Below are 27715 nucleotides of genomic sequence, written 5' to 3'. Positions count from 1 at the left end.
TCTCAAGCACAAATCTGCCAAGAGCCGAGAGAGATCAAATCTCATTATATGTAAATCTCTTTTTAGAATGCAATACTTGAAGAAAGATTTACACGTCAAGAGATTTAATCCCTTTTAGTACTTGATAAATCTGTGATTAAGATAGCTCTATAGTGGTTTTTTGTCTCTCCATATAGACTACGTGTAATTTTTCATTGTTTAAATTGTACTTGTGAATAATTTATTATTAATAATATTTTATATTAAAATTTGAATTAGTTACACACTTTCCTCTTATTAAAGAGTAACTAAATTATTTTACCATATATGTGTGTGTTAATATGGATATTCTAATAATTTATTTAAGTTCTATATTAAAATATTTATAAGAGAAATGGAAGGTTTTTTCTTAATTTTAATTATTTTATTTCTTTAAAGTTGTATAAAACTATATTATTTAACTATCAAAATATTTTATTTAAAATTATATTATTTAACTATCAAAATATTTTATTTATTACTCCAAGAGAAAAAGTGAAATATCAAGGAACTAAGTGAGCACAATGAAAATGCAATTATTAATATTCTATAATGTTTTTAATTAAAACTAGCCAAATATGTATAATCATTTATGTTTTTATTATATCCAACAATATTTTTCATTTAAACTCTTTTTTAAGGGGTATGTGTCAACTCCAAGTTAAGCCCGAGCAGAATTACACATCCCCCTCATACTAGATTGTAGAATGTTTTGTTGTTTTTTTAGATCTCTATTATGAATGATCATTTATGCTTTACTTGCATCCATAACCCTGAGCTTTTGCTTGCTAGTAGCCCACCTTAGCAAATTGTAAATGTATCTATGAACCATATTTTGATTATACCAATAGAGATCCATCTCAAGCACGAATATGAGCAGAGAGAGATCAAATCTCATTATATGTAAACCTCTTTTTAGAATGCCATACTTGAAAGAAGATTTACATGTCAAGAGTTTTAATCCCTTTTAGTACTTGATAAATTTGTGATTAAGATAGCTCTACAGTGGTTTTTTGTCTCTCCATATAAACCGTGTAATTTTTCATTGCTTAAATTATACTTTTGAATAATTTATTATTATTCAAATAATTTATGTAAGTTCTATATTAAAATATTTATAAGAGAAATGGAAGGTTTTTTTCTTAATTTTAATTATTTTATTTCTATAAAGTTATATAAAATTATATTATTTAACTATCAAAATATTTTATTTATATAAAATTATATTATTTAACCATCAAAATATTTTATTTATTACTCCAAGAGGGAAAGTCAATGAACCAAGTGAGCACAATGAAAATGCAATTATTAATATTTTATAATGTTTTTAATTAAAATTAACCAAATCCAAATATGTATAATCATTTATGTTTTTATTATAGCCAACCATCTTTTTTCATTTAAAGCCTTTTTTTAAGAGACGGATCAACTCCAAGAGCTAAGCCCCGGTTGAATTACACATCCCCCTCATACTAGATTGTAGAATGAGCCTCTCAATAATGAAAAAGCATGCTTACAAACAAAACAAAAAAACCATTATGTTTTTAGTTTAAAATGTTCGCTTTGTTTTTGGTTTTGTTTCTCATCTTTCGATGTTTTTCATCTTTCAATGACAATTTAGGCCGTCGTCATAGAAACATTGCAATTTTAAGCCAAATACATAAATAAATAAATAAATAACAGAAATTAAAAGAAAGACAAACTAAAAAAAAAAAGGTGCTACTTGTAACACTAAGTTTCAGTTAAAAGGTTGATTTTGTAATTTCAACACACAATAATACCAGTTGTCATGGCCACAGTTTCAAACAAAATAAATTGTTAACCACAAAGAAAGTTGAGTGATGTTGCTAGCACCACTTTTCATTTTAGGGGTCAATTTTATGGTTTCTATTTGAAAAGGTATTGAATATGGAAAACATGATTTCAATCAAGTGGTAATTTTAACCTCAAAAAACAAGGTGGTGTTGAAAACACCACTTTATGTTTTTTGAATGTCAATTTTAATGTTTTTGTTCTCAATATTACAGATAATAGTTGCAAAAGTTTGTGAACTTTGAAAAGTAAAGGTTGCTACTGATGGTACCAATTTTTGAAATAGGTTTGAAATAGTCACTAAATGCAACCTCTAAAAACACTAGAACTCTTTAAAATTCTCTTAACGTTGTTTTTTTATGTGGCCCTTCATTCAATTCAATATAAAGAAAGGCATAGAAATTATAATTAATTTTTGCTCAGACCACATTTCTATCCTATATTTGATTTATTGGTAGGCTTATCGAGACTACATGTAATTAACCCATTTTATTGTATTTTTCTATATACGACTAGATTAGCTTACGCACCCTCTTAAGGCTAATGCCTTAAAACCCTAAAAAAATGTCCATAATTAACTCATTTTATTTTTCTATATATAACTAAGTTGGTTTACTCACCCTCCTAGGACTAATGCCCGTAATTAACTCATTTTATTTTTCTATATATAACTAAGTTGGTTTACTCACCCTCCTAAGACTAATGCCTTGAAACCCAAAAAAAATTGTATGCATAAAGCAATGTTCAATTAATGTATACATACAGCAATGTTGAATTATACCTTGTTCACTAGAGTTATTCAATTATAATTATACCTTGTTCGCTAGAGTTATTCAATTATACCTTGTTCACTAGAGTTATTATTTGATAAAAGATTAGAGATTCTTCTAATGTACTTGTCACTTGTGCTCATCGTTCAAGCACTATTTCATTTATGATTATTTCATTTATGATATATTTTCACCTTGTTCGCTAGAGTTATTCAATTATACCTTGTTCACTAGAGTTATTATTTGATAAAAGATTAGCGATTCTTCTAATGTACTTGTCACTTGTGCTCATCGTTCAAGCACTATTTCATTTATGATATATTTTCCACTTAATTCAATTCAATTCAATTATGATATATTTTCCACTTAATTCAATTCAATTCAATTGAGATTTATTGGAGATTATTTCATTTGATTATTTGATTTATGATGTATTTTCCACTTGATTTAATTGAATTGAGATTTATTAGAGATTCTACTCTAGATCCGTTATTTTATGATCTCGACGTCATTAACAATAGCAACGAACCAAGATTTGTTTTTTACAAGGAAGATATATGGTCAAATGCTCATTTGACGACACCAAAATGCATGTTTAAAAAAATACCAAACTTATAAAAAAATACCAGATATATGGTCAAAAGGCTATAAATACCAAAATGCATGTCTGCAAAGGAGGAAAAAAAACCAACAAATATCTAATGAGATTGTTTTCACCGTCCATAACTCTGGAGTTACAAAAATGAAAATAGAAATAAAATAATGATGGAAAGAAAGAACGAACCCAAAAAAAAGGCTGTTGAATATGGCCATGGGAAAAGAGCAACTAGAAGAGGCTTCACAATACTCCTCTGTGACAGCGGCATATGGGCGTCACAATGTTGGACTTTGAGAGATGAAAATTTGTCTCCATATGAGTGACATATTGTCTAAACTTATAACTTGAGTCTCCAAATTAAAGGGGCAATGTTGTGGGTTTCCTCGATCAAAGACATTCAGATATAATTCAGCCTTTGACCATGTCATTTAAGGCCTTGAACCCCATTTTATGTGCAAAAGCGCGAAGACCAGAGAAATATTGTAGACCTAATCTTGAAATGAGTGCACCTAAACATATTCTTTAACCCCGGAATATGACATCGTCCCAGCCATAGATATCAGAACATTCTAAATCCTGTGCCTCACCTACGTCAGAACCTTGATAACGATCATATTTAGAAATCCCTGCACCAATAATTATTTTCAAGATCTTCCTAAGGTATGGATCAACGATGCATCCCATGATGGATCCTTAGTGGCGCTTAAATCTGTGATAGATCCTGCTCTAAGAATCTAATAGAATTATGAAAATAACGGATAGAAAATGAAAACGTAACGTACAAAGACCATAGATTAAATTCTGGAAGGTATTTAATTGAATTCAATCTATATTCATTTTCGTAACATTTCGTTTACATTTATTATGTAAGAATTACTTGCATTTCATCACAACATATCCCTTACCGCCTTAGAAAGCATGACCCAAATGCACAGCATGAAAAATATAGATTTCAACAGATTTGGAACCAGCATTGACGTTTCTGTATGCAGCTATTTCCAATAACCATATTGGACTCTTATATTTCAGCCATCTCAAGGCAATGTCATATTAGATCGATACGTGAGATAACAAAATGCAAATCAAACATACAACAGCATTCTGTAAAAATGTTGCATAACATTGCCGAAAAATCAGGGTAAAGGTAGTCAATATATCAGAAAAACATCTGGATCATCAAATATTCAAACGAAAGGACTAGGGTTTCAAAACATTTATTGTGCACTTATTTGCACTTGAAGGAAAAAAATAAACATCTATATGCCCTTGCAACATTTTCTTTGCAAGATTTCTGCTGTCAATGCAATATTTTCCGAGTTCCTATAAATATTGCCCCTTAAATTTCTAGGAAATCTTTAAAATCTGTTAAGCATGTCCTAGATCATCTGTGAACAGTTTCCAAGTCCGATGTCAAGCTGATTTCTGAAAGTGTCATCCACAAGCATTGACGCTAAGAACAGCTGCCATATAACAAAACCATATATGCATCAGCATATCCACAAGACAAGCATGATGGCTGCCTCTAGAAAAGTAGCGCTACATTTCTTTAAGAAAAACATTCTCAGGTCAATATCCTTTAATTCAAGGACACTGCTCGAACTCCTAGGAAGCAACGATAAATACATTCCCTTGAAAGTTTAATCAAAGGAAAGAAATAAAATTCTGGACTCTAACCTACTGAAACAATGAACCAAAGGACTTTCAAAAATCATTACGGTTCATCAAAAAGAGAAGTTGGTGCTTAATGACTAGAATCCTCCTTTTCACAGAATGCCGTATATTGATCTACATCCAACAATGACTCCAAGTCTGCAGCGTTATTCATGCGTACTTTTGCTATCCATCCACCATCGTATGGGCTTCCATTAACCTGAAACAAAAACACAATTATCATCCCTACAAACATTTGGTAAGGAAGGTAGTTTATAAATAGTACAAGAAATTCAAGAGCATGGCAAGCAACTTGAAATTTAAAAACTACGCCAGATTTATGCAAAATGTTATGTATCATGCTACAGTAAGGGGAATTTGCTCAACCAATGCAAATATGACACTGCACACAAATTGGCTAAAGAAAAACACCCAAAAATTCTGGCTTATATTAAATGTGTAAGTTAACTTTGTATATAGTTAGCACGCTTGTATTCTTGTTTGAATGAACAATCATCCAATGATTCTCGAGGTTAATAGTAAATGGTAAATTAAAAATCGTGAATTGATGACTGACTGACCAAGAATATACGCGGCAACTCCTGGCCCTCAATGAATCATATAATCAGTCCAATTGCTAGTCTAGCATAGACCTGCAAATCTGCATGACCTTAGATTCTATGCTGAAAACTCTCATTGCAGGTGTCCAAGCAAACAGATTGCTCCACCCCATGAAGTGAACAATTTGCATCCAACCAAAAAAACCTGAATTGGGAGACTCTTTCAACAACGTATTTGGCTCACGTATCATAAAGTTGACCTTCGTTCACCATATTCTTGTCTTGTGTTTGACAAAAAATAGTGAAGAATATAACAGTTAAAGAATACGAACATTATATAAAATTTCAAAAAAATTAAAAATTATAAGAAAAAGAGATGTACGTGTATTGTTGATTGCTTGCTACATAGTTGAACAAGTTTTGGTTACAAAAGAATTTGCAAAATGTGTTCTGCAAAAGTTTGTGCAGAATCTAACAGTGAAAGAATACAAACATTATATAAAATTTCTAAAAAGTTGAAATTCTAACAAAGAAAGGAGGTCTATGTGTATTATTGATTGGTTCTCTATGAGGCACGTCTTCAACAAGGGCAATGTTATGGACAGTTGCCGAGGTGATTTCCACCTTCAACATCAAAATTAGGGTAATAGCAACCTAATGGAATATCATTGATGGGTTCCGGGAAGATGCATTTGTCGTTGCACTGAAGACACGATGAATGCCGCAACTGCTTATCCAGGTGACCCAACGGATAGGCATTAACCCATGTGCAATCTTCACATCGATGGCTTTTGCAAAAACAATTATTGAGTTATGAAATTTAAGTTTTCTATTCAGGGGGTGAGTAAAAATTAAAGTGCAGTTTTTATATTTGGTGGGCGGGGGGTTGGTCAAAGTAAGGCAGGGTGCTAGGTGAGATGATAGAGAGGTAACACTCAATATAAGGAATCATTATGAGACATCAATACTTATGTCACTTTATATATTATTATGTGACCAATGTGACTTTAAATGTTGATGTTAGAGGTTAGATGGTTAAACCACCTAAGGATGCTATATAAGCTATGTAATTATTATTATTATAGCATTCTTTTTAATCTTTATTATTATTATTATTATTATTATATATTTTTTCATTTAAAATTTGGTCAACAAATCCCTTATTCATTCTTTGCTTCTTACTCTATGCTCTCATCCCTTTATTTATTCTTAAATTATGGTCAAAGACTGTTATTCTTAAATTATGGTTAAAATTTGAATTTTTTATTAACGTTCACATCAATGTTTACTTAGTCATTTCTTTTAGCGTTTACCTAGTTAACTACTTTATAAACATCACAGTATTCTTTTCTGATCCATCTTGCTACTTGAGTCCCTGATGATGGGTGGCAAGACCACTCGAAACGTAGAACATCATAAAACCTGCACACAGCATTTATCCAGAAACTTATCAACATGATTATGGGCTATGGAAATATACATGATCAATGTTGCTAGGCATTTGGCTAATTTTGTGGCAACAAGAGCCCAATCCAAATCCCACTGGGTGAGGAACACTAGACTACACCAATGAATTTACTGGGGATAACAACCAGGAATGTGGAGAAGTGTCCTTAGGTTTTCTACAAGGTTTTCTCTTCATAAATGCTTAGATGGATAGTTGTAAATAGCCCATGCTTTGGTACTCTTCATGTCGCATTAGTGATTTATAATGATGTGGACTAGGTCACTCACTACATGCTACATGGATCTCATACATAGTTCTTGAACATATAGACTTGGCACATGATAATGATCTTTGAGGAGCATTCCGCTTATCCCTTGCTTGGCACATGTTTTGATGATGGCTGTCCTTAGATATCAGGGTTCATAGCACACGTTTTGAAGTTTCCTTAACACGATAAGTAGATATAACAGCTTAGCACAAACGTGCGTCCTTAGGTTTACCCACTAAGGTTTTCTCTTCATAAATGCTTTAGATGGATAGTAGTAAATAGCCCATACTTTGGTACTCTTCACGTTGCATTTGGTGATTTATAATGACGTGGACTAGGTCACTCACTTCATGCTACAGGGATCTCATACATATACTTGAACTTATAGACTTGGCACATGATAATGATCTTTGAGGAGCATTCCACTTATCCCTTGCTTGGCACATGTTTTGATGATGGCTGTTCTTAGAGATCAGGCTTCATAGCACACGTTTTGAAGTTTCCTTGACACGATAAAGTAGTTATAACAGCTTAGCTGTGGAAATCACCTTTATCATGTTTGTTATATTTTATGATAATCTTCTGGAGATCTGAAGTTTGAACCTATCAAATTCCCACTCAGAACCCAAGAAATGGAAAATAATGGATTATACTGCTGTGAAATAAGATTCCCAAAGCAAGAAAACGTGGCCCAGAAGATCAGAAAATGCCCCCATGAATGAAGATAGTGAGACAGGATAATTTCTATCCTCAATTCGAGGTTTGTTTTCCATCGTGTCAAGCATTTTGCAGCATAAATATGTGGATATTTCAGCGTTATCTTAACATTTTGAACAGGCAAAGCAGGGCACTCTTCCTCAAAGATCATGAAGTTATATGTCTACAGGACAAGCACAAAAAAGACCCTCAATTAAAACCAGTATTGCAGACCTTCAGGATAGATAAGGAAAATATTAAAGTACTGAGCAGCAGCACCCACAGTTCTGGGTTGCCATGACTCATGATAGCCACTTGTCCTCAATCTGGATCCATTTGTTAATAGTTTGTTCTAGACAATCATTGAATTTCTTGCACATATTCCATGGGGATCCACTCTTTGTGGATGTTGTTAACTTTGTTTGAGCACCTCCCCTAAGAAGTGAATGACAATTAGCAGAGATTTGCTACAGCAGAAAAGGGTCCATTCTGGGCACTTTGTCTGGCCGCAGAGGGCAGCCTGGAGGTGAAGATATTTGTCAAGGTATCTCCTTGCCATATTTATGAGTATGGGAACATAAAGAAGTTTGAACCTATCAAATTCCCAGACAGTAACCCTAGAAATGGAAAATAATGGACTATACTGCTGTGAAATAAGATTCTCAAAGCAAGACAAAGTAACTCAGAAGATCAGAAAATGCCCCCATAAGTGAAGATAATGAGAAAGGATTATTTCTATTCTCAATTCAAGGTTTGCTGTCCATTGTGTCAAGCATTTTGCAGCATAAATGTGGATATTTCAATGTTATCTTAACATTTTGAACAGTCAGCAAAGCAGGGCACTCTTCCTCAAAGATCACAAAGTTATATGTCTACAGGACAAGCACAAGAAACACCCTCAATTAAAACCAGTATTGCAGACCTTCAGGATAAATAAGGAAAATATTTAAGTACTGAGCCGCAGCACCCCCGGCTCTGGGTTGCCATGACTCGTGATAGCCACTTGTCCTCAATCTAGATCCATTTTGTAATAGTCTGTTCTAAACAATCATTGAATGTCGTTCACATATTCCATGGGGATCTGCTCTTTGTGGATGTTGTTAACTTTGTTTGAGCGGCTCTTCTCTAAGAAGTGAATAACAGTTAGCACAGAGATTTGCTACAGCAGAAAAGGGTCCATTCTGGGCACTTTTCTTGGCAGCAGAGAGCAGCCTGGAGGTGAAGATATTTGTCAAGGTATCCCCTTGCTATATTTATGGGTACGGGAACATAAAAAAGTATCAAGACCTCGAGTATGGAGCACCTAGTTCTCTTTAAGGGCATTCATCAGCTTTTCTGAAAAATGCCCAAGTATGAAAGTCAGAGGTATATGAGCAGTCCTAAATACAACAAGTGCAAGGAAGGGTCAAAACATACTTAGGGCATGCATGTTAGAAGAAATGAAAATTGGAAGCACTTTGGAAAAGGATCATAGAACCAATACTGCTCCAAGAGTATGGCTGGATTGTTATGGAGCAAAAGCACTTGAATTGCAACATGGCGCAATTCGTGTCTTTGGCTAGGGATCAACTGCATATGCTTTTGAAAGCCACTGGAGCAACTTCAACCATATTCACTCCGATAAAAGTGACAAGTTATTCTCTAGAAAACCACAACAGAAAAACTTGTCACAGTGGCTCATTAGGTTGATGAAAGTGAACTGTTGTGATCACCCGGACAAAGTTTTAAGTCTATCCAATCATGATTGTGGTCATGTCTGTTGTGCACATGTGCTTGCAATAGTGGTCAGGGCCAAGTGCAAGTCCTGGACGACTTTGGCGCAACAGATATTCCCAACTCATGGTGCCATTGACTAAGGACACTAATTTGAATGTTACAAGCTAGCTACAATAACTGTAAACTCTCCCAGATTGGTGATGAGAGAATTTGCTGCAAAAGGATATTGGGAAACCAATTTTAATCTCTCTCTCTCTCTCTCTCTCTCTCTCTCTCTCTCTCTCTCTATATATATATATATCAAAAGAGCTTGTTTATGTTATCAGTGATTTGCACTTGCTTTAAACAATGTGACCAAAGATTCATCTAATTCTTCTTCTTGATGGTTTGAGCCCCTTCCAAAAGCATTAGTAGATCAAGATGATCTCGACATTGATTGTGATAGAATAAGTGGTAAATTTAATGGTGATCATGATTCTAGTGGCTCCACTACCTCAAGTGCTCTTAATGATTTAGAGCTTTACGATGTAACAAGTAAACAATCCGAACACACTAAAATTTGTGTTAATGTTCTATTGTTTAGGGGGTCTCAATTTTGTAAAATATTTCAATGTTAGTCTAAGGGCATGTTTTTAAATCTTCAAGATAATCTCTTTGAAATATATCTTTAATGAGAAATATTCGATGTATTGGAAACACGACATGAACGAAGGAGCTTGGACTACACTTACAATCCAAAAATTTGATTTATCCCATATTTTTCCGCAGTCGATTTTTCATATAATATGATAACACCAAAAAGAGTTATTTCTAGTTGATAGAATTGTAAAGTTGTATCCACATCACAATACAAACTACGATTTTTTTCTATTCCTTAATAATTGCATACATTAGCAACCCAATCACGACCTTTATCCTTTGGCCATGTGTAAAGATCTTCTCAACTAGATCTTTATAGAATTCGTCTCCTGAAAAGCTAAGTCGACCAGTACAATATTCATATTCATCCCAAAAGTTGATCAGCATGTTCATATGTCACATTTTGTGCAACAACACTCTTGCAATGCCATAATAGTACAAGGTCTCAAAAAGAGGAAAATTTCTTTAGGCTTTTCATTCAATCTTTAATCTGTTACATTGCACAATTAGACAAAAATTAGAATGTAATGCCTACCATTACTGATCCCAGTGATTATTAATGCTACCAATAATTCTCCCGTAGCAGACTTCATTCAACACACAATGGAGGAGAAAGAGCTATGAGTCAATTGAGCCCCCAAGTGAATTTTAGGAGAGAGAGGTTGATTAAATAATAAATCCTTATTCAATGGACGAAGATCAAGTCAAATATAAGGATTTTGTGAACCTGTACTATTGATAACAGGATTTGGATTAATAGTACTTAATAATTGAGGCCCAACTCCAACAAAAGACTTAAAGGGCAATTGTGTGCAAAGCTCTTCTCTCTCTTTTTCCTAACGAGTTAATCACCATGCTTGTTATTCAAAATTTTACTTATCTAGATCAATACTGCAATGCCAAGGAAGTCCAGTAACCAGGGTAAGTTGACAACACAAGCAAAGTAATGGCTTTGTAGTAATTATCCTAAATTTATTTCATTCAAAGGAAAAAAGTAACTTAAAAACAACAACTAGCCATGAATATTCTCACCCACCTTCTTTGTGTGGGAAGGGGGCTCCTATCTTACCACTCAATAGATGTAGCAATCGTGATGAAAATGTATTTTGATTCATAATTTAATGCATGCAGCACTTTTCAGGAAAAAAAACTACAAATAACAAAAAATTCATGTATGCATTAACACACGTCTTGGGCATAGCATCGATGACAAGACTCTAACTCATGGGATTGCAACTGCAACTCCTAGATATTCTATTAAACTTAAAAAGTACACAAACACTTCAGTCACTCAGTGCTGACATAATTCTTTGAAAAACCAAGTTATAGACAAAAGCTGCCACATTGTTACTTTTAATTACAAGGTTGTACACACATTTCATATTCTTTATACCTAATCAACTCCCAAACTTCTTTGTTTTCTGCAAAACGTGGTTGTTTAGGTTTGCACTGCTTCAATTTCCAAGGCATTCTATCTTTCTTCAATGGAAATTTTCAACCTTGCCTTGTGAGCCACCCCATTTCAGACCCTACCCTTACACATACCATGAAATACCCTTGCAATTTCTCAATATGCCACAACCTAACTTTGCAACCCATCACAACATAACCTTGTAATCTGTATCCACACTACCTTGTACCTTGCAATCTACTATCATGCCACAGCCTATCCTTGTGATAGTAATTGTATAAGAAGATTTGATGGTCCTTAGCAGTACAAGCTTCAGGACTGATTTTCTATAGCTTGCCTGTTCATATGCCTTCAATTTTTGCCAAGATTGTTTTAAAAATATGTCTAATATATATCAATGGGGCCTGTATGTCTACAAGGAATTGATTCATTAACTACTCCTATCTAATCATATATATAAATAAATTGGTAATTTAAATGTCAACCATGAACATCACTCACATATTAGCATTGCTTCAACCCTCAAAACTTTAAAACTTTAACCTCAAGTGCCCTCTATGCAATGAGGTAATATTGTTGTAATTTAACCATTTTATATATAAATATAAAAATAGATATATATTAATATTCAGTGACTGGTAGATGAATGCACATGCAGGCAGCCGGTAAAGTTGTTCTGGTCATAGAGGAGAAACAAGACTTCAGCATCAGCACTAGAACTTTGTTTATACGAGTTGGAATATAACAAGCTCTGTTAACTACAAAAAACTGATAGCTACCTTGACTTGTTTCAGTGCACTGGGAAATTGGGAGCACATATAGTATTAATCAAAGACCCATGTAAGCTTGGTGTGAAAGTTTGGTGTAGAACCCCAACTCAACTAGGATTACATATAGAATTGTCCAAATGAGTAAATCTAATACATACTGGATAGCTTATGGGACAAGCTCTCACCAAAAGAGGAAATCTCATAACATAAAACCTGCTGTGCATCAGCTGAAGAATACTTAAATAACTACCATGTTAAAGGACAAATAAATAATCATACATTGATATTAAAACAAAGCAAATTCGGTCATTGTTGAAGACAGCAGGAATTAAAAAACCTTACCAAACCAGGAGAGCCACTAAGCTCAGAGTTGACTTCAGCAACTTCCCCAGAAACTGGCGAGAATACATCACTGGTTGCTTTCACACTTTCTACAGCACCAAGAGTACCCCCTTTTGAAACAGTAGCTCCAACATCTGGTAGTTCAACAAACACAACATCTCCCAGATGATCCTGCAATAAGCAAACTTGAAGAATTAAACAAATAAGAAAAAAAATGCCCAATAGAAACAGATACCCATAACAGTAAGTGCATTCTCTCTCATTGCTCCAAAGAAAGTAATAAGCAAATTTAGCACAAATAGTCTTGGTTCTCTGTACAAGCTTAAACTTAAACAAAACCTATAAAACAGCAGCATTGTGAACAAATCAAAACAGGCATGCTGTTGTCAAACTGTCATTCAATATATAAACAAAACGACCAAAGTCAAAAACTGGATGATTTAAAAGATAAGATATCAACTCAGATCCTGCATTCTCTTATTAATCCATTGAGAGATCTAACTCCTAAAATACAGGCAAATTGACCAAACTTATTACCAACCTGAGCATGGTCAGTTATTCCGATAACAGCAAGAGGGCCATCAACTTTGACCCACTCATGTGAATCAGTATATTTCAAGTCCTTGACAACTGCAAAAATTGATATTAAAAATCTAAAATCAGAAATCTGAATTTGCTGAAATGTAAATTAAATCATCATGTACTCTTTATCACCTTAATTGTGGTTAAGATAAACAAATAGACAATCAATGTGTTATATGTATTAAAAATTTAAAACAAGCAAAAAGAATGAAATAAACAAATATAATAGCCAGTAAATTAAATTCCGGTATAATTGAAGACAACACATCTTGGCATGTAAAGCACACATGTGAAATCCATGAACTACACATACTAAAAGAATGATGAATGTTTACAACTTTGCACCAAGTCACTTCATGCCTTAATTTTTCTGCATAAATGCTTTATTTTTTTACCTGAATTAAATTCTCAAGAGAAAAGGGATACTTCAACAACCCCACTTACATTGCACTCACACAAAGTCAAAACCCTTTCTGTACCTCCATTCTACTTGCTCTGAGCGATATCAGGACATCACTCTAAGGTCGGGACTCAACCCCATGAAATTCTTATTAATCAAGCTTAATGTTTTAGTCTAGCGCAGCAGAGGTGTCTGCACAAAGTCAATGAGTACCTTGAACTTAAGTCTTGGTCATGCATTCCAACTTGAATCAATAATAAGTTAATAACTATAGTTGTTGATGACACAGGAAGCGCTCGTCAGTCAAGTAGTACCATTCATATATTTCTGACTTGGAATAAAAACTGTGTTTTTTCAGCAAGATAAAGGGAATTACCATTGTTTCGCGCAGTTAATTCTTCAGGTCAATTTCCAAATGAAAACGAACGAAATGAATAACATTCCCGAAGTTCTGCTTAATCCTTACACAGATAACACCTGACACATATAAATATACCTTCCAACTTCATATAGTCCACTTCTACCTCCTTTGGACTGATGTAGAGAACTTGGATCAGTAGATACACATAGGGCTGCCAGCCCTCAGCACAAATGAAGAAACAAGTTACTAAGGTAAAATAGTTCATCACTAAATTGCCAAGATAACGATGTGTGCCAATTGTATAAATCACATGACTACCTTCTTTACACCAATGAGAGTTCAACCTAGGATGCTATAAGAGATACTTCTGAACTATGACGCCACAAGATACCGGATTGCCACTGCTTGTTTTTGGCAGTTGTATGTTACTTAGCAGCATTTTTTGTTTGACATTTGTACCATGGTTCATTGTTAAGTTTAATGCATGAAAAGTTTCATTTCTATTTAGTTTGCCACTGCTTGTCAGATGAAACCCACAAATAGGTTTCAAGAGTAATTCCCAACAAGGAGGTGTTTACATTTTGACAGTTGTATGTTACTTAGCAGCATTTTTTGTTTGACATTTGTATTGCAGTTCATTGTTAAAGTTTAATGCATTAGTGGTTTCATTTTCTATTTAGTTTAGCCTCCAGATGTCTTATGCACTGGCCTCGACCTTTTGCATATGACGTATTTGATAATCATATTGGACATCACAGGTCACCTAGAACATTAACATACATAATACTTCTGTCTTCCTTTTTCTTCTATAGCTAATGGCTATGAACCAACTGTAAACATAAAACTGTTGAAAGCAGAAACTGAACTGTATACGTTGATTTAGATGAGCAAGGAAAACCAGCTAAAGTCAGGACAAACCCCTCGTTTTATACTGTCTTATATGAAAACAGCAATGATAAACAACTTACTTTGTATGTCCCTCCACCATGCTTTTTGAGTAAGAAACAAAATGAATTAACAGTGTGTATGTATACATGTATCTATTTGTATCATAGATGAACAATGGCCAAAAGATCGCAATTAGAAACGTTAAACAAATTCACAATTTTTTGTAAACATCACACATTTTTTGGAAACAAACACCAAAAATTACCAGGCTGTCAAAAAAGGCCAACGTAAGCCCAACATTTGATTTCTTCTGGTCATTTCTCTGACTTTATTTTTTGTTGGAAGCCATAACTGGCAATATTAAATTCTTATACTAAAAGTTGACATTCTCCTTTATCTTTCATTCTCTATCCCTTTACTTAAACTTTTAACATTACCATCAATTATTCTAGGATGTCTGAGAATGATCCAACCTCATCAAACTTCATATGAAGAAAATAGAATTTCATATCCCATTGAGAATTCAACAAACTTGTCAGTTTTCAAAGTTTCAAGTTTCAACATTTCAGGATTAGTGGGATTTCAACATCTCAAGACTGGATTCTATCATGTAAAGGGTTTGGGATTGGCATTTAATCAAGAGCACCAAACCCTTGATGTTCACTTGTGAACTCATCTGCTATGACCTTGGTAAAAATGTACCCTTCACTCATGCCAAAACCACTAATTAGGCATGTTAAGCTTTCTGCCTTGTTTTAATGCATGGCTAGCCAATTTCATCAAAACTGGAGAGTGTTGACTTGAGAAACAACAATATGGATGGACTTGGATCCACGACTAGCACCAAGTGTTGAGAAATGTAACTAGTATTGGTCTTCATAATTGTATTTGAGTCATGACATGATGTATTTATCAAGAGAGAGAAAAGAAAAATTATTTATAAGCATTGGTATCATGCTCTATTTATTTTGTTTCTAGGTCAAAGCACCCATTGAGTGCTTCTAGGGTTTGTGTCATGAGTCATTATCCATGTCATCATGTAATAGACCCTTCTTGGGCTTATTGTGTCAAAGAAACAAAATTTATTTTATGTAATTGGTCATGTAAACCATCCTCCACCAAGTCGGCTTGCCATTCCACAAGTCAGTCTCATTAAGAGAGCTACAACCACTATAAATAGCAGTGTAACTCAACCTATTGGTGCATCCAATCAAGAAGTTCGATCTGCAATTCTAAGGAGGTGCGAAGACAAGGAAAAGAAGCGGCAAGGCTAAAAAAAGGGACAAAGAAAGCCTAGTGAAGAAGGCAGAAACTCTAGCGAAGGAAGAAAGGATATTTTTCTCTTGTTTCCAGCTCACACGTGCGAGGATCTGAAGCTGCAGGAGGGCTGAAGTTGCAGACCTTCAGTAAGGCTGAAATTCTTGATGCAGGAAGCTAAAATTTTGTGACTGATGTAGTATTGATGCAGTTTGACTTGAGTTGACTTTTCGAGTTTGGCTAATCATCTTGGGAGGCTGACTTGGTGGATTGGAGAAGGTCTTTGTCTTGGTCTAAGGGTCTTGGTTGTCTCATTTGATTTGGTTCGAAAAGAAGAGAAGTTTTTGGGTTTTCCCCTAGAAGAGGGGTTTTGCGCTGGCTGAGAGCCTACATCCTGTGTCTTTGTTGTGCTGATCTTCATGTACTTACGTTTTTGGTAGCTTCTTGATGATAAGAAGATACAAAAGAAGGTAATAAGAATTCAAAGAAATCACAAGTAACTATAAAGATAATAAAATCTTTCTGCCTTTATGATTTTCTAACATGGTATCAGAGCTAAGGTGAAGGAGAAAGGAAAAGGAAGCTTGAAGATCTTTGGCTCTCATCATTAGCACATCTCTAAATCAATTCAAAAGATTCTCTATTTCAGTTAACTAGCTAGATACAATACGAATTCTGGACTGTTTCAATAAGTACTAGTGATACAGTGAAGGATGACGGTAAAATTATTACAAGCCACAACATGCCAGATTCATAACCTGATTGAAATGCAAAGGGAGATTGATACAGAAATGCGAAGCAGTCTATACTACAAATAGGCCATATGACAGTGACACATTGAAGATCCATATGACAGTTGTCACCACAATCTATGCTCTACTATCCACCCATGTGATGAGAAGTAAATCTAAGTATGGCAACCATCCTCACTCTGAGAGAAACAAGAAACATAACAGATCTCTTTCTATGATAAAGGACTGTCCTATAATTCATGTGCAGAATAGCTATCCCTATTACAATTCAAAAGAAGGTTGCATAGGTGAAGAAAGCAGCCCTTGACCTCGGCATCTTTGAAGTAATCATGACATCTTAGAGAAAACGTTGTAGTAAACTTCTTGTGATAATGAAGGACTAAGGTAAGTAGAGGTACATACAATTGTTTTTATCCATATAATATCTATTCCATATTAGATTAGGGTTTTGAAATCTCATTTTTTATTGGTATCTAATTTTAGTCCCTCGTAGAAACCCTAGATTTTGGTCTCTAGGGTTTTTAGGTAAAATGGTAAACCCTATTAAGGATAAAATTGTTTTTTCAAACCCTAGGATTGATGTTTTGAATGATATCATCTAGAAACTGAGGGTTTGGATCTGAAAAACCCTAGGAATTTCTCCTCCATAAAGATACTATGAAATCCCTAGTTTGTAATCATACTTTTGTACTTGTATACTTTTGGGTGGTACTTGTCAAGTAAATGTTGCAGGTACATAAAGAATTGATGATCATATGCTATGAGGATGTTGATGCTTCATAGTAAGAGGGGGCTCTTCAAGAAGAAGATTCCACCTTCTTGCAAAAGATAAGTATTCTTTATCTTTTTCATTATATTTTATTTCTTTATATATCTAGCTTTATTATTGTTGCTCATATATAATCCTTTTTCTTGTAAGTTATATTCTAAAGGATGTAAATAAAAGGAAGGATTGTGGCTAGATCAAAGGGAGACGTCAAAGGAAAGAATTGAATCATGAAAGAAGCCTTGTTGCAGAAGAAACCCTACAAGGTTTGTGAAAGAAACAACTTAAGGTATGTATAAAGATTTGTAGCAGGTCTTCTTCATATATGAAGGTACAATCAATTTGTATTTAAAAGTTTGCTTTATATTACTAACTCTAGGGTTTTGCTATAGAATCATAAAGATTCTTATATTGTTAGGTTGATGGATCTCTAGATTAAATCAACCCTTGTCATACTCTCTATCTTTCATTCACTTTGGTAAAACCCTAACCTTTAGGGTTCACTATAAAACCCTAGCCTTTTGATGTTTGGGGTTTGATGTTATAATGAAACCATAGCCTTTTTAGGGTTTGATGAATTAGGGTTTATGACAAAACCCTTGCAGAAGTTAGTGTAAGATCCTAGGAATGAAACTCTAGGTGTATACACTGATTGAAACCCTAACTTGGTTGTTGTATATCTAATATTATAGTTTTGATGATTATATCTAGGGTTTACGACAAAACCCTAGTAGAGATTGATATAAGATTCTAGAAACCCTAGATGCAAAATGCTTTCGCTATGATTGAAATCTTAACCTGATTTAGTTGTTGATATCTAAGGTTTAGTTTTAATGATGGTATCTAGGGTTTGTGACAAAAATCCCTAGCAAAGATTTTTGTGAAAGTCTAGGACATAAGTGTAACCCTAGTTGATTGCTAAACTAGGTCTATGTTTTGAATATCTAAGTGTTGATTACCCTTGATTGATAAAGATGAATTCATGCTCTTGCACATATATATATATATATATATATTTGTGCTTGGTTGTACTTGTTGAAGATTTACAGGTACATAGTCTTCAAGGTGTTGAAGATGCTTACCCACCCCATACTTGATGATGATGTCGAGCATCATGAAAAGGGCGAGTTGTAAGAATCTTGATGACATTGAAGTTTAGATTGATAGATGACCTTGTTACCATATGAAGATAAAGAATGATGTTCCTGAAGGAATGAATTTTTGGAAGGTCAAAGTTCTCCGATGATATGATAATGCGAAAGAAAGAGCCTGTGTGGCTAGAAGAATAATATTGTTGATGGACTTGTCCCCTAGTTGAGTAGAAGCTTCATAAAGGAAAGTGTATATCTCCCTAGTTGAGAGGGAGACATATTGTGACAACTATAATGAAGACCTTGAAGAAGGAATGAGATCAGAGAATGGCTAAAGCACCACAAATGGTTATTCGTGATTAATAAAGTTGCAAAGAAGACTTGGATGTGTTGAGACGTGGTGAGGATGAGTTTGGTGCTGCTGAAGAAATTGAAGAAGGAAGCTTCCATCAAGATGTGTTTGGATATTGTGATGACCTAAGCAGCATCAGAATGATTGAAGACCCTAGAGTTTTCTGCTAGCATATAAGAACATATATATTGGAAGTTTGATACTGGTTGGGGTCATAAAGCTATTGGATGTTCTAATGGTTGAACAGGTAGTTGATGTGTGGATCTCTCCCTAAGAAGTTTGAATAATTGATAAGGATGCTTGGATTGGTGGATATCTTTGATTTGGTTAAGAGGGAGAGATGAGTACCATAAAACTACCCATATGATGGTACTTGGGAGGACATCTTGGCCTGGTTAGTATTGAGATCTCAGTTGTTGTTTGGCCTTGATGATGTCTGGATCCTGGTGTGGGACGGTATCTTGGTCATGTGGAGCTTTGTTTGTGTTGACCTTGTTGAGATACCTGGATCCCTAAGGGTTGGTGTCAAGATATAGAGCCCTGTATGGTATCTATATTGATACCAAGGTTGTAGCTTGATGGTACCTATAGTGGCAAGTTGCCTTGATGACACCTTGGTCCTTGTTAGTGTCTTAGATCCTTGTATTAGTGTCTTGGAAATGACACTTGGATCCTTGAAATAGTGTCATTGACACTTGGATCTTTATGTGTTTGATACCTTCGCAGTTGTGGTATCCCTAACATTGTGTATGATGTTGTACTCTTCTTGGAACATTTCAAATTGAGGTCAACCTTGTACTGGTTGAACAATTATGAATACCTCGCTAGTTAGGAGGGAGTGTTAAGAAATGTAACTAGTATAGGTCTTCATAATTGTATTTGAGTCATGACGTAATGTATTTATCAAAAGAGAGAAAAGAAAAATTATTTATAAGCATGGGTTTCATGCTCTATTTATTTTGTTTCTAGGTTAAAGCACCTATTGAGTGCTTCTACGGTTGTGTCATGAGTCATTGTCCATGTCATCATGTAATAGACTCTTCTTAGGCTTATTGTGTGAAAGAAACAAAATTTATTTATGTAATTGGTCATGTAAATTCCTCCACCAAGTCAACCTGCCCTTCATCAAGTCAGCCTCATTAAGGGAGCTACAACCACTATATACATAGGAGTGCAACTCGACCTATTGGTGCATCCACTCAAGAAGTTTGATCTGCAATTCTAAGGAGGTGGCAAGACAAGGAAAAGAAGTGACAAGGCTTGAAAAGCAACAAAGAAACCCTCGCGAAGAAGGAAGAAACTCTAACAAAGGAAGAAAGGATATTTTTCTCTTCTTTCCACCTCACATGCAAGGATCTAAAGCTATAGGAGGGCCGAAGTTGCAAACCTGCAGTAAGGCCAAAATTCTTGATGCAGGAGGCCAAAATTTTGTGATTGATGCAGTTTGACTTGAGTTGAGTTTTGGAGTTTGGCTAATCATCTTGGGAGGTTGACTTGGTGGATTGGAGAAGGTATTTGTCTTGATCTAAGGGTATTGGTTGTCTCATTTGATTTGGTTCTAAAAGAAGAGAGGAGAAGTTTTTTGGTTTCCCCTAGAAGAGGGGTTTTGCCCTGGCTGAGAACCTACATCCTGTGTCTTTGTTGTCTTGATCTTCATGTACTTTTGTTTTTGGTAGTTGCTTGATGATAAGAAGATATAAAAGAAGGTAATAAGAATTCAAAGAAATCACAAGTAACTATCAAGATAAGAAAATATTTTTGCCTTTATGATTTTTTAACACCAAGCACTAGTACTGATGTCCCTGGAGAATCAAGACAAAAGGCCAGAGGAGCATATGTAGTTATTTGTTGAAGCATGATGTTTTTTAGACTCTAGAGTCCAATTAGAATATTCACGTTAATATATTTTGTTGCAAATACATATTGCACCTAGTGCCATTTTGTTATATTAAATGGCCTAGATGTTATATGCATGAGCAAACTTTGCATATTTAGTATCTCATGGTTTGAATTTCAATTGATGTGCATGTGTGTGTCTTTGCATGGTGGAAGGTGGAGACTAAAAGGCTCAATACGTAGGAGGTACCTAAGTAGTTAAGTTGCCTAACACAGTGACATGGGACATGGAGGACACAGAAATACAAGTACCCAACACGTGACATGGCAACCCCTAGAACAGGATTTATATTTATATATATAATGTGTCTGTCTGTCATGTTCTAGGGGCCCCCGTGTTAAAAAAGATGTATATATATATATATATATATATATATATATATATATATATAATTAGTGGATTACAAACAAAAAAAATGAAATATAAACAAAGATTCAATTTAAAAACTAAAACATTTACATGATGATGATACAAATTCAATCATATATACAACTAGTACTATATCAATGATAATAAATTGACAAACACACAAGAAATTAAAACCATACACTGCAATTTTCTCACTAATTCATCAAAATCAAAATGTATTACATAGATACTGACATCGAGTCATTGCTACTATAGGTGGGAATGTAAATGCCAAATACAAAACAAGGTAGATACTAGAACCATAGATAAAGATGGAAGAATCTCATAACTCATGACTATTAGTAGTCCCCCATGTCATCAACATCAAAATCAACATCACTGCCACCATTGCCCTCTCCTCCATCCTCCTCTGTATCCAATCTAATCTCTGCATTTGTTGATGTGGGGGATGACCCCTCAATAGGATCACCATCATCAAAAGTGATTGATTCTTGCACTAGTTTTTAATATCCAAGTTGGCCAATCCCAACGCAACAATGTTGTCCAGACTCCAAACCCATATCAACGGGAAACACATCCCACATATTTGTCTCTCCCTTCAACCACTCCTCCCTCTACCTATAAATAAGAAGGTTGGTGTGCACATACACCATTGTCTTTGCCCTCGATTACTCAAGCTTGCTCTTCTTCGAACTATACAAATTCCCATATGTGCTCCAATTCCTCTTGCGACAAGAGGATGAAGTAACCTAAGAGAGGAGCCTCTTAGCTAATTGTTGTAGAAGAGGGCATGTTGCTCCATGAGTTGACTACCAAGCATAAAGCTTCTTAGCCCCACTATCTACAATCACGTCATAGCCTCCACATCTCCTAGTGCTAGTGTAAAACTCTACAAGGCATCCTCCACCTCATCAAGAGATGCTCTATCCTGATATATCCCTCTAAATGCATCCTTACTCCCTTGTGAAATCTCAACATCCATGTGAGGAGGGAATCTATGTGAAGATTCTCCACTGAGCCATTCATTGTTGTAGTATTTGGGATTCAATGAGTGCGCCAAGCAAAACAAAGGTGTGTAATTCTTGTCTAAGTTGCTGACAAGAATAACATGTACAGTGGTGAAAAAAGGCCTCTATTGTTGTCTCCTAGTCAGGGCACTCATTCTGAAAAATAATGGTCCTCACAGACTCAATCACGGAATCCCACCCTATTACGCACTGAAATGGGTGTGACTCGATAGGAGGAAAATGTTCTACTTTTGACAGCCATTCAAACAACCAGCCAACCAGTAGCCTCTAATATTCACTTCTTGATGATGATATGCCATGTGCCTCCACCATCTACATCAAGCACATACCTTTCACCATCCGACGTTTCCACTTGGACGAGGGTGGGTTGCTATTCAAAAGGTACTTTGATCATTTTGCAATTGAGTGCTTATACTTGTTTGTTTTGGGCATTTAGTATGGATAAAGGGGTGATCTGGAAGATTGACCAATCTTGATTGTAAATATGTTCTCTCGTCTTACCATGGGTTTAATCTTTAGCCCTAGTCCAGTGGGACCTCCCTTGAGGCCTTAGGGTTATAGGAGGGGCACTACTTGGAAAACCCAAATTGAGATAGCATGTTCATTATCCCCTACACCATACTTGACACTTTCCATGTCACATTACAAGCCCCTTATACCACCTCCATTCTTCAAGTCTAACTTGTCATTAGTTCATTGGGATTTGGCACCATCATGTCCACACTCCTTGAGTAGGGCCAGAAAAAATTGCCCTGGAGGTTGATGCAGTGAAAAGAATGAAGAACACATCATGGCCACAACAAAAGAAAAAGAAGAAAATAAAAATGCAAAATATGGTTGGGACATAAGATAGTGCATGGGAAAAAGCCTAGCATGAGCTCTACCCTCCTCATTTTGCAATCACCTGGTTCCTAAGCACATGATGCTCCATTACATCAAAAGGAACCCTTGCATGTCCCAACCCTGATGAGCGATGAACTGTCTCATCTTAAGGGGTAATATTAAATGCTACATCATAAAGAGCAAGCTCTAACCCTTGAGCTATGCACCATAATACAAAGCATTATCAAGAAAAAGTAAAAGGCGCACTAGAGGGGTGAAAAACACAAGTCGAGCAGGGTAACTCATGCATCCATGATTTCTCCCTCCTTACATCTATACACTCAGGATACGGACTCCCCATCAGCTAGTCCCCTTGACCTTTTCCCCTCCATTGCCATACATTTACACTAACACCTATTGATTGAAGGGTTGACCTCGGAAATGCCACTTCCCCTTAAGGGTTGGAAGCACCTAATAGGGTTGACCATTAGCCAACTCTATCAAGGTAGGGATCACCTTTACGGGACTTGGTCGAGTTACATATCAGAAGGAGATCAAGTTTGAAACATTAATATGCCCTTAACATCCAAGTTTGTTCCACTTAGATGCTCATATGGTCTTAGTCTCTAATGGATAGTTTCTTTCACTTGAGTTCATGTTGATTTTGTCAAGTGGTCCACATCAACCCAAGCCTTAAGGGCACCCACTCCACTATTAGAATAATGCTATTTAGTGATTAATGTTCATTCTTATTAGTTGTTTCTACTTTTATCTTTTTAGCAGTTTCTTAGAAGAAACTGGTTGTTTCTATTTCCTAATAGAAACTGGTTGTTTCTATTTCCTAACAGAAACTTGATGTTTCTATTTCTGTAAATATCTCTGTATTACTTATTGAGCTTCATTTTGCTCATGTAAATTAATTCAATTCATTCATTGATTATGGTATCAGAGCTTAGGTATTTTTCGAAATAATTTTTCATTATCTGAAAAATTTTGCTTCATTTCGAAATAGCTCTCTAGGAATCTGGAATTTTTTTTGGGCGTCATAATTTCTACGCTGCAAGAGGTTTCGTTCTGATTAGCGCAGTAATCGAAGGTTTTTTCCGCTCCTATCTCCAGTGCCTGAAGGATAAGTCGTGGGGATCGAACCTGGGAGTTTCATTGTTTGCTGTATAGGCGATATTCCTTCTTTTTCCCTCAACTCGCTGCTTAATTCGCTCAATTGTATCATTGGGTTCAATATCAAATCTTGATTTCCTTTTTTCCGCAAGAGTGCGCCCTTCTTCTCGCTGTCTCCTCGCAAATATTAATCTCTGTTGATATGGAGGGATAGCTTACGGGATAGTTGTTGATTTTATATTATCAACGGTATCGTTGCATCGAGAGTGATCGGTCTTTCCTGTGATAGTCTTCGCATCTGCCAAATTTCCGAAATCAGCGTTCCAACCAGTCTTTAGTTCGTCACCGTCTGTCGATCCCTTCGACAGTCGCCCCTTGCTGACTTCTCCATCATTTCGAAAATCTGTATGCAATTTTAATCTTTCACCAGTGGTTGTCGTTTTCCTTGGGCGACTCACCCGTACCGGCGATAGGCTCGGACCCACATTCGTAATCGTAGTTGTGAGGCAGCTCGAGAACACTTCGATGGAATATCCAGGGGTTCGATCCAGGTGCGGAAGATTATAGATGGGCTCCCACTCTCATATTCCTCGTACCTTGACTACGACTTGCGTCCATTTGTCAGCAATCGAAACAAAGACACAGACAACCCGTAGCCAATCAAAGTGGGAAATAACTTGGACAACGGCACGTATCCAATACGCTACCTCGTTCAATACGTTGTTGTCACTGTCGTTGTCTATCTAAGTTGTTGCCGCTGCCATTGGAGGAATCCAATCAAACGCAACCATTTTTTTATTATTTTTTTAATCGGTTGTCAGCACATACAAACATATTGAGCAGCAGAGAAAGATGTTGCTGCCATAAAGAGACTGCCGTGAAGAAATACGGCAAGAGCGTTCTCATCTACAGGTGCTCTCAGCGTAGGGTACTGGACATATATACACTCAGTTTCCAAGATCTATTATTTGTTGTATTTATCAGCACTCTTATACAGTGTATTCAGTGTATCTTTTATTGTTGGCTGAGCGTGTCTTCTCTGTTGAACGTCATTTCTCAAATTAATTATTGACTGCATAATTTTTTTTAGGCATCTGCATTAAAATCCGGGTCAGCCTTCTTTGTTGTTTTTTCTGTGTCTTGGGAAACGTGCAGATGACCTCACTAATAAATCTGATGTTGGAAGGCAATCAGCGCTTTAATGGCACCAATTATGACATCTAGAAACAGAGAATGTTGAACATTTTTTAATATAGGCATCTTGACCAGCTTGTTTTGGGCAAAGAGCTCAAACCTAGTATAGCTGGTACTGATCAAGATAAGTTTGATGATCAAAATCAAGAGGTTGTTATGCTTCTCAAACTCTCTGTGACTGATGATCAGTTAACACAGATTCCTTCCGGCAAGATAGTTGCCGAAATCTGGCAACATTTGAAGGAATTGCACGAGACGTCCGATAAGAGCACAACTTTCTTTCTCAAGAATCAGTTGTTCTCCATCATGATGGACGAACATATGTCTTTACAGGAACATCTTAACAGGATTAAAACATTCGAGATCAGCTCGAAGCCATTGGTCAGACCATGGAGGAAGAAGATATGGTAGTCGTCACTCTGAAAAGTCTACCAAAATCTTATGCGCACTTCATAGAAACACTCAACATTACCTCCACTAATGTTGATATGAAGTTTCCGGAGTTATGCACCAAACTCATGCAGCAAGATTGTTGGAAACAACAGTTTGGTAGTGGTGCTTCATCAACGTCCTTAGAAAATGCTTTTGTTGCCAAATATCAGTCCTTTCAGCAGAAAGGTTCTTCTCAATTTTTTGATTCTGCTAAGAAGAAAAATGTGCAGTGTAATTACTGTCACAAATTCGGCCACATTAAGAAAGATTGCCGACAGAGGATTGCTTCTGAACAGAAGAAACAGGGAGGGCCCCATCAGACAGCGAATGTTGCAGAACATTCCGAGCAGATAGATTCTGCCTTTTACGCCTTTATGGCTAAAAGGTCTTCAGATCATGTCTCGTCTTCGGCCTAGTACATTGACTCTGGTGCATCACGCCATTTCTCTCACAGGCGTGACTGGTTTATTGACTTCTCACCTTTCAGTGATTCAGTAGTATTCAGCGGAGGTGAAGAGTACACAGTGTTTGGCAAAGGTACAGTTCAGATCTAGTCTGGTGGGCGCACACTCATCTTCCTGAATGTATACTATGTTCCTGGTATGGAAATTAATCTGATGTCTGTCAGCCAGATTATGAGGAACTCTCCTCAGCTTGATGTAGTGTTCAGTGTGCACAAGTGCTCCATTATCGACAAGGACACTAGTCTTACGGTTGCAGTTGGCCTAGAGGATCATGGTCTATACAGGGTTCTTGACACTGGAGATTCTCCAGAAGTAGCTCTAGCAGCTCGTGTTTCCCCCATCAGCGCTCTATGGCATCAGCGATATGGGCATCTAAACATGCAGTATCTCTCTCAGCGCTCTCGGGAAGGACTTGTGTCAGGGTTACCTGATATTCAGACTCAGCAGTTGGGAGTATGTGGCGCCTGTCAAGCCGGCAAACAACATCGGTCTTCATTCAAGGATGGGGAATCTTGGCGCGCATCTAAGGTACTCCAGTTAATTCATGCTGATATTTGTGGTCCTATGCATACATCTTGTATTACTGGTTGCAAATATTTTTTGCTTAGTGTAGATGGCTTTAGTAGAAAGATGTGGGTGTATTTTCTAAAATATAAATCTGATGTATTTAGTATCTTTCAGAAGTTTAAATCCTTAGTTGAAAAAGAGTCTGGCTGTAATATCATAACTCTTAAGGACAGATAACAGGGGGGAATTTTGTTCTTTTGCTTCCTCCAACTTCTGTGATACTCATGGCATCAAACGTCAGTTAACTACACCCTACACCCCTCAGCAGAATAGTGTTGTCGAACTTCGCAACCATACAGTTGTTGAAATGGCTTGTTCCATGTTACAACACAGGAATGTTCCAAACAAATTATGGGCTAAAGCAGTATTTACTGCTATCTATCTTCTTAACCGATCACCTACTCAGGCTGTTAAGGGGAAGACTCCCGAAGAGGTTTGGTCTGGCGGTAAGCCTAAGATCAGTGACTTCCAAGTATTTGGCTCAGTTGCATATGTTTGGATTCCAGTTGCTAAGCGCTCTAAGTTGGATTCCAAAAGCCCGAAACTCATGATGACAAGGTACAGTGATCATGACAAGGCCTATAGGTTGATAGATATAGCCACTGGTCGTCTTAGCTTCAGTCGTGATGTAGTATTTGATGAAGACAGAGGATTCTTTTAGTCTCCTCCTTTTGAAC

General features: G+C 36.0%; 1 protein-coding gene across 3 annotated transcripts in view; it reads right to left on the bottom strand.

Annotated features, from left to right (window-relative positions):
- Window positions 1-4331: 4331 nt before the first annotated feature.
- The window catches only part of LOC149238403 (glycine cleavage system H protein 2, mitochondrial-like), a 46913-nt gene continuing 23529 nt past the window's right edge, over window positions 4332-27715 (bottom strand). The window contains exons 2-5 of one of the 3 annotated variants that reach the window (XR_016246376.1): window positions 13239-13327; window positions 12698-12868; window positions 4873-5068; window positions 4332-4658 (exon numbers count right to left, since the gene is read on the bottom strand). Coding sequence is in view for 2 of the 3 variants with exons in the window: in XM_089373026.1 (XP_089229152.1) it covers window positions 4940-5068; window positions 12698-12868; window positions 13239-13327 (389 nt within the window). In the remaining variant the exon portion in view is untranslated. Of the gene's footprint in view, window positions 4659-4711; window positions 5069-12697; window positions 12869-13238; window positions 13328-27715 lie in introns of those variants that run through there. The other 2 variants (XM_089373026.1, XM_089373025.1) reach the window with 2 other exon arrangements.

This window comes from Pinus tabuliformis, chromosome 8 (assembly GCF_031772625.1).
Source record: "Pinus tabuliformis cultivar Carrire ecotype Pingquan chromosome 8, CPIR1, whole genome shotgun sequence".
Taxonomy (NCBI): Eukaryota; Viridiplantae; Streptophyta; class Pinopsida; order Pinales; family Pinaceae; genus Pinus; species Pinus tabuliformis.
This window is presented reverse-complemented; position numbering and strand designations above follow the sequence as displayed.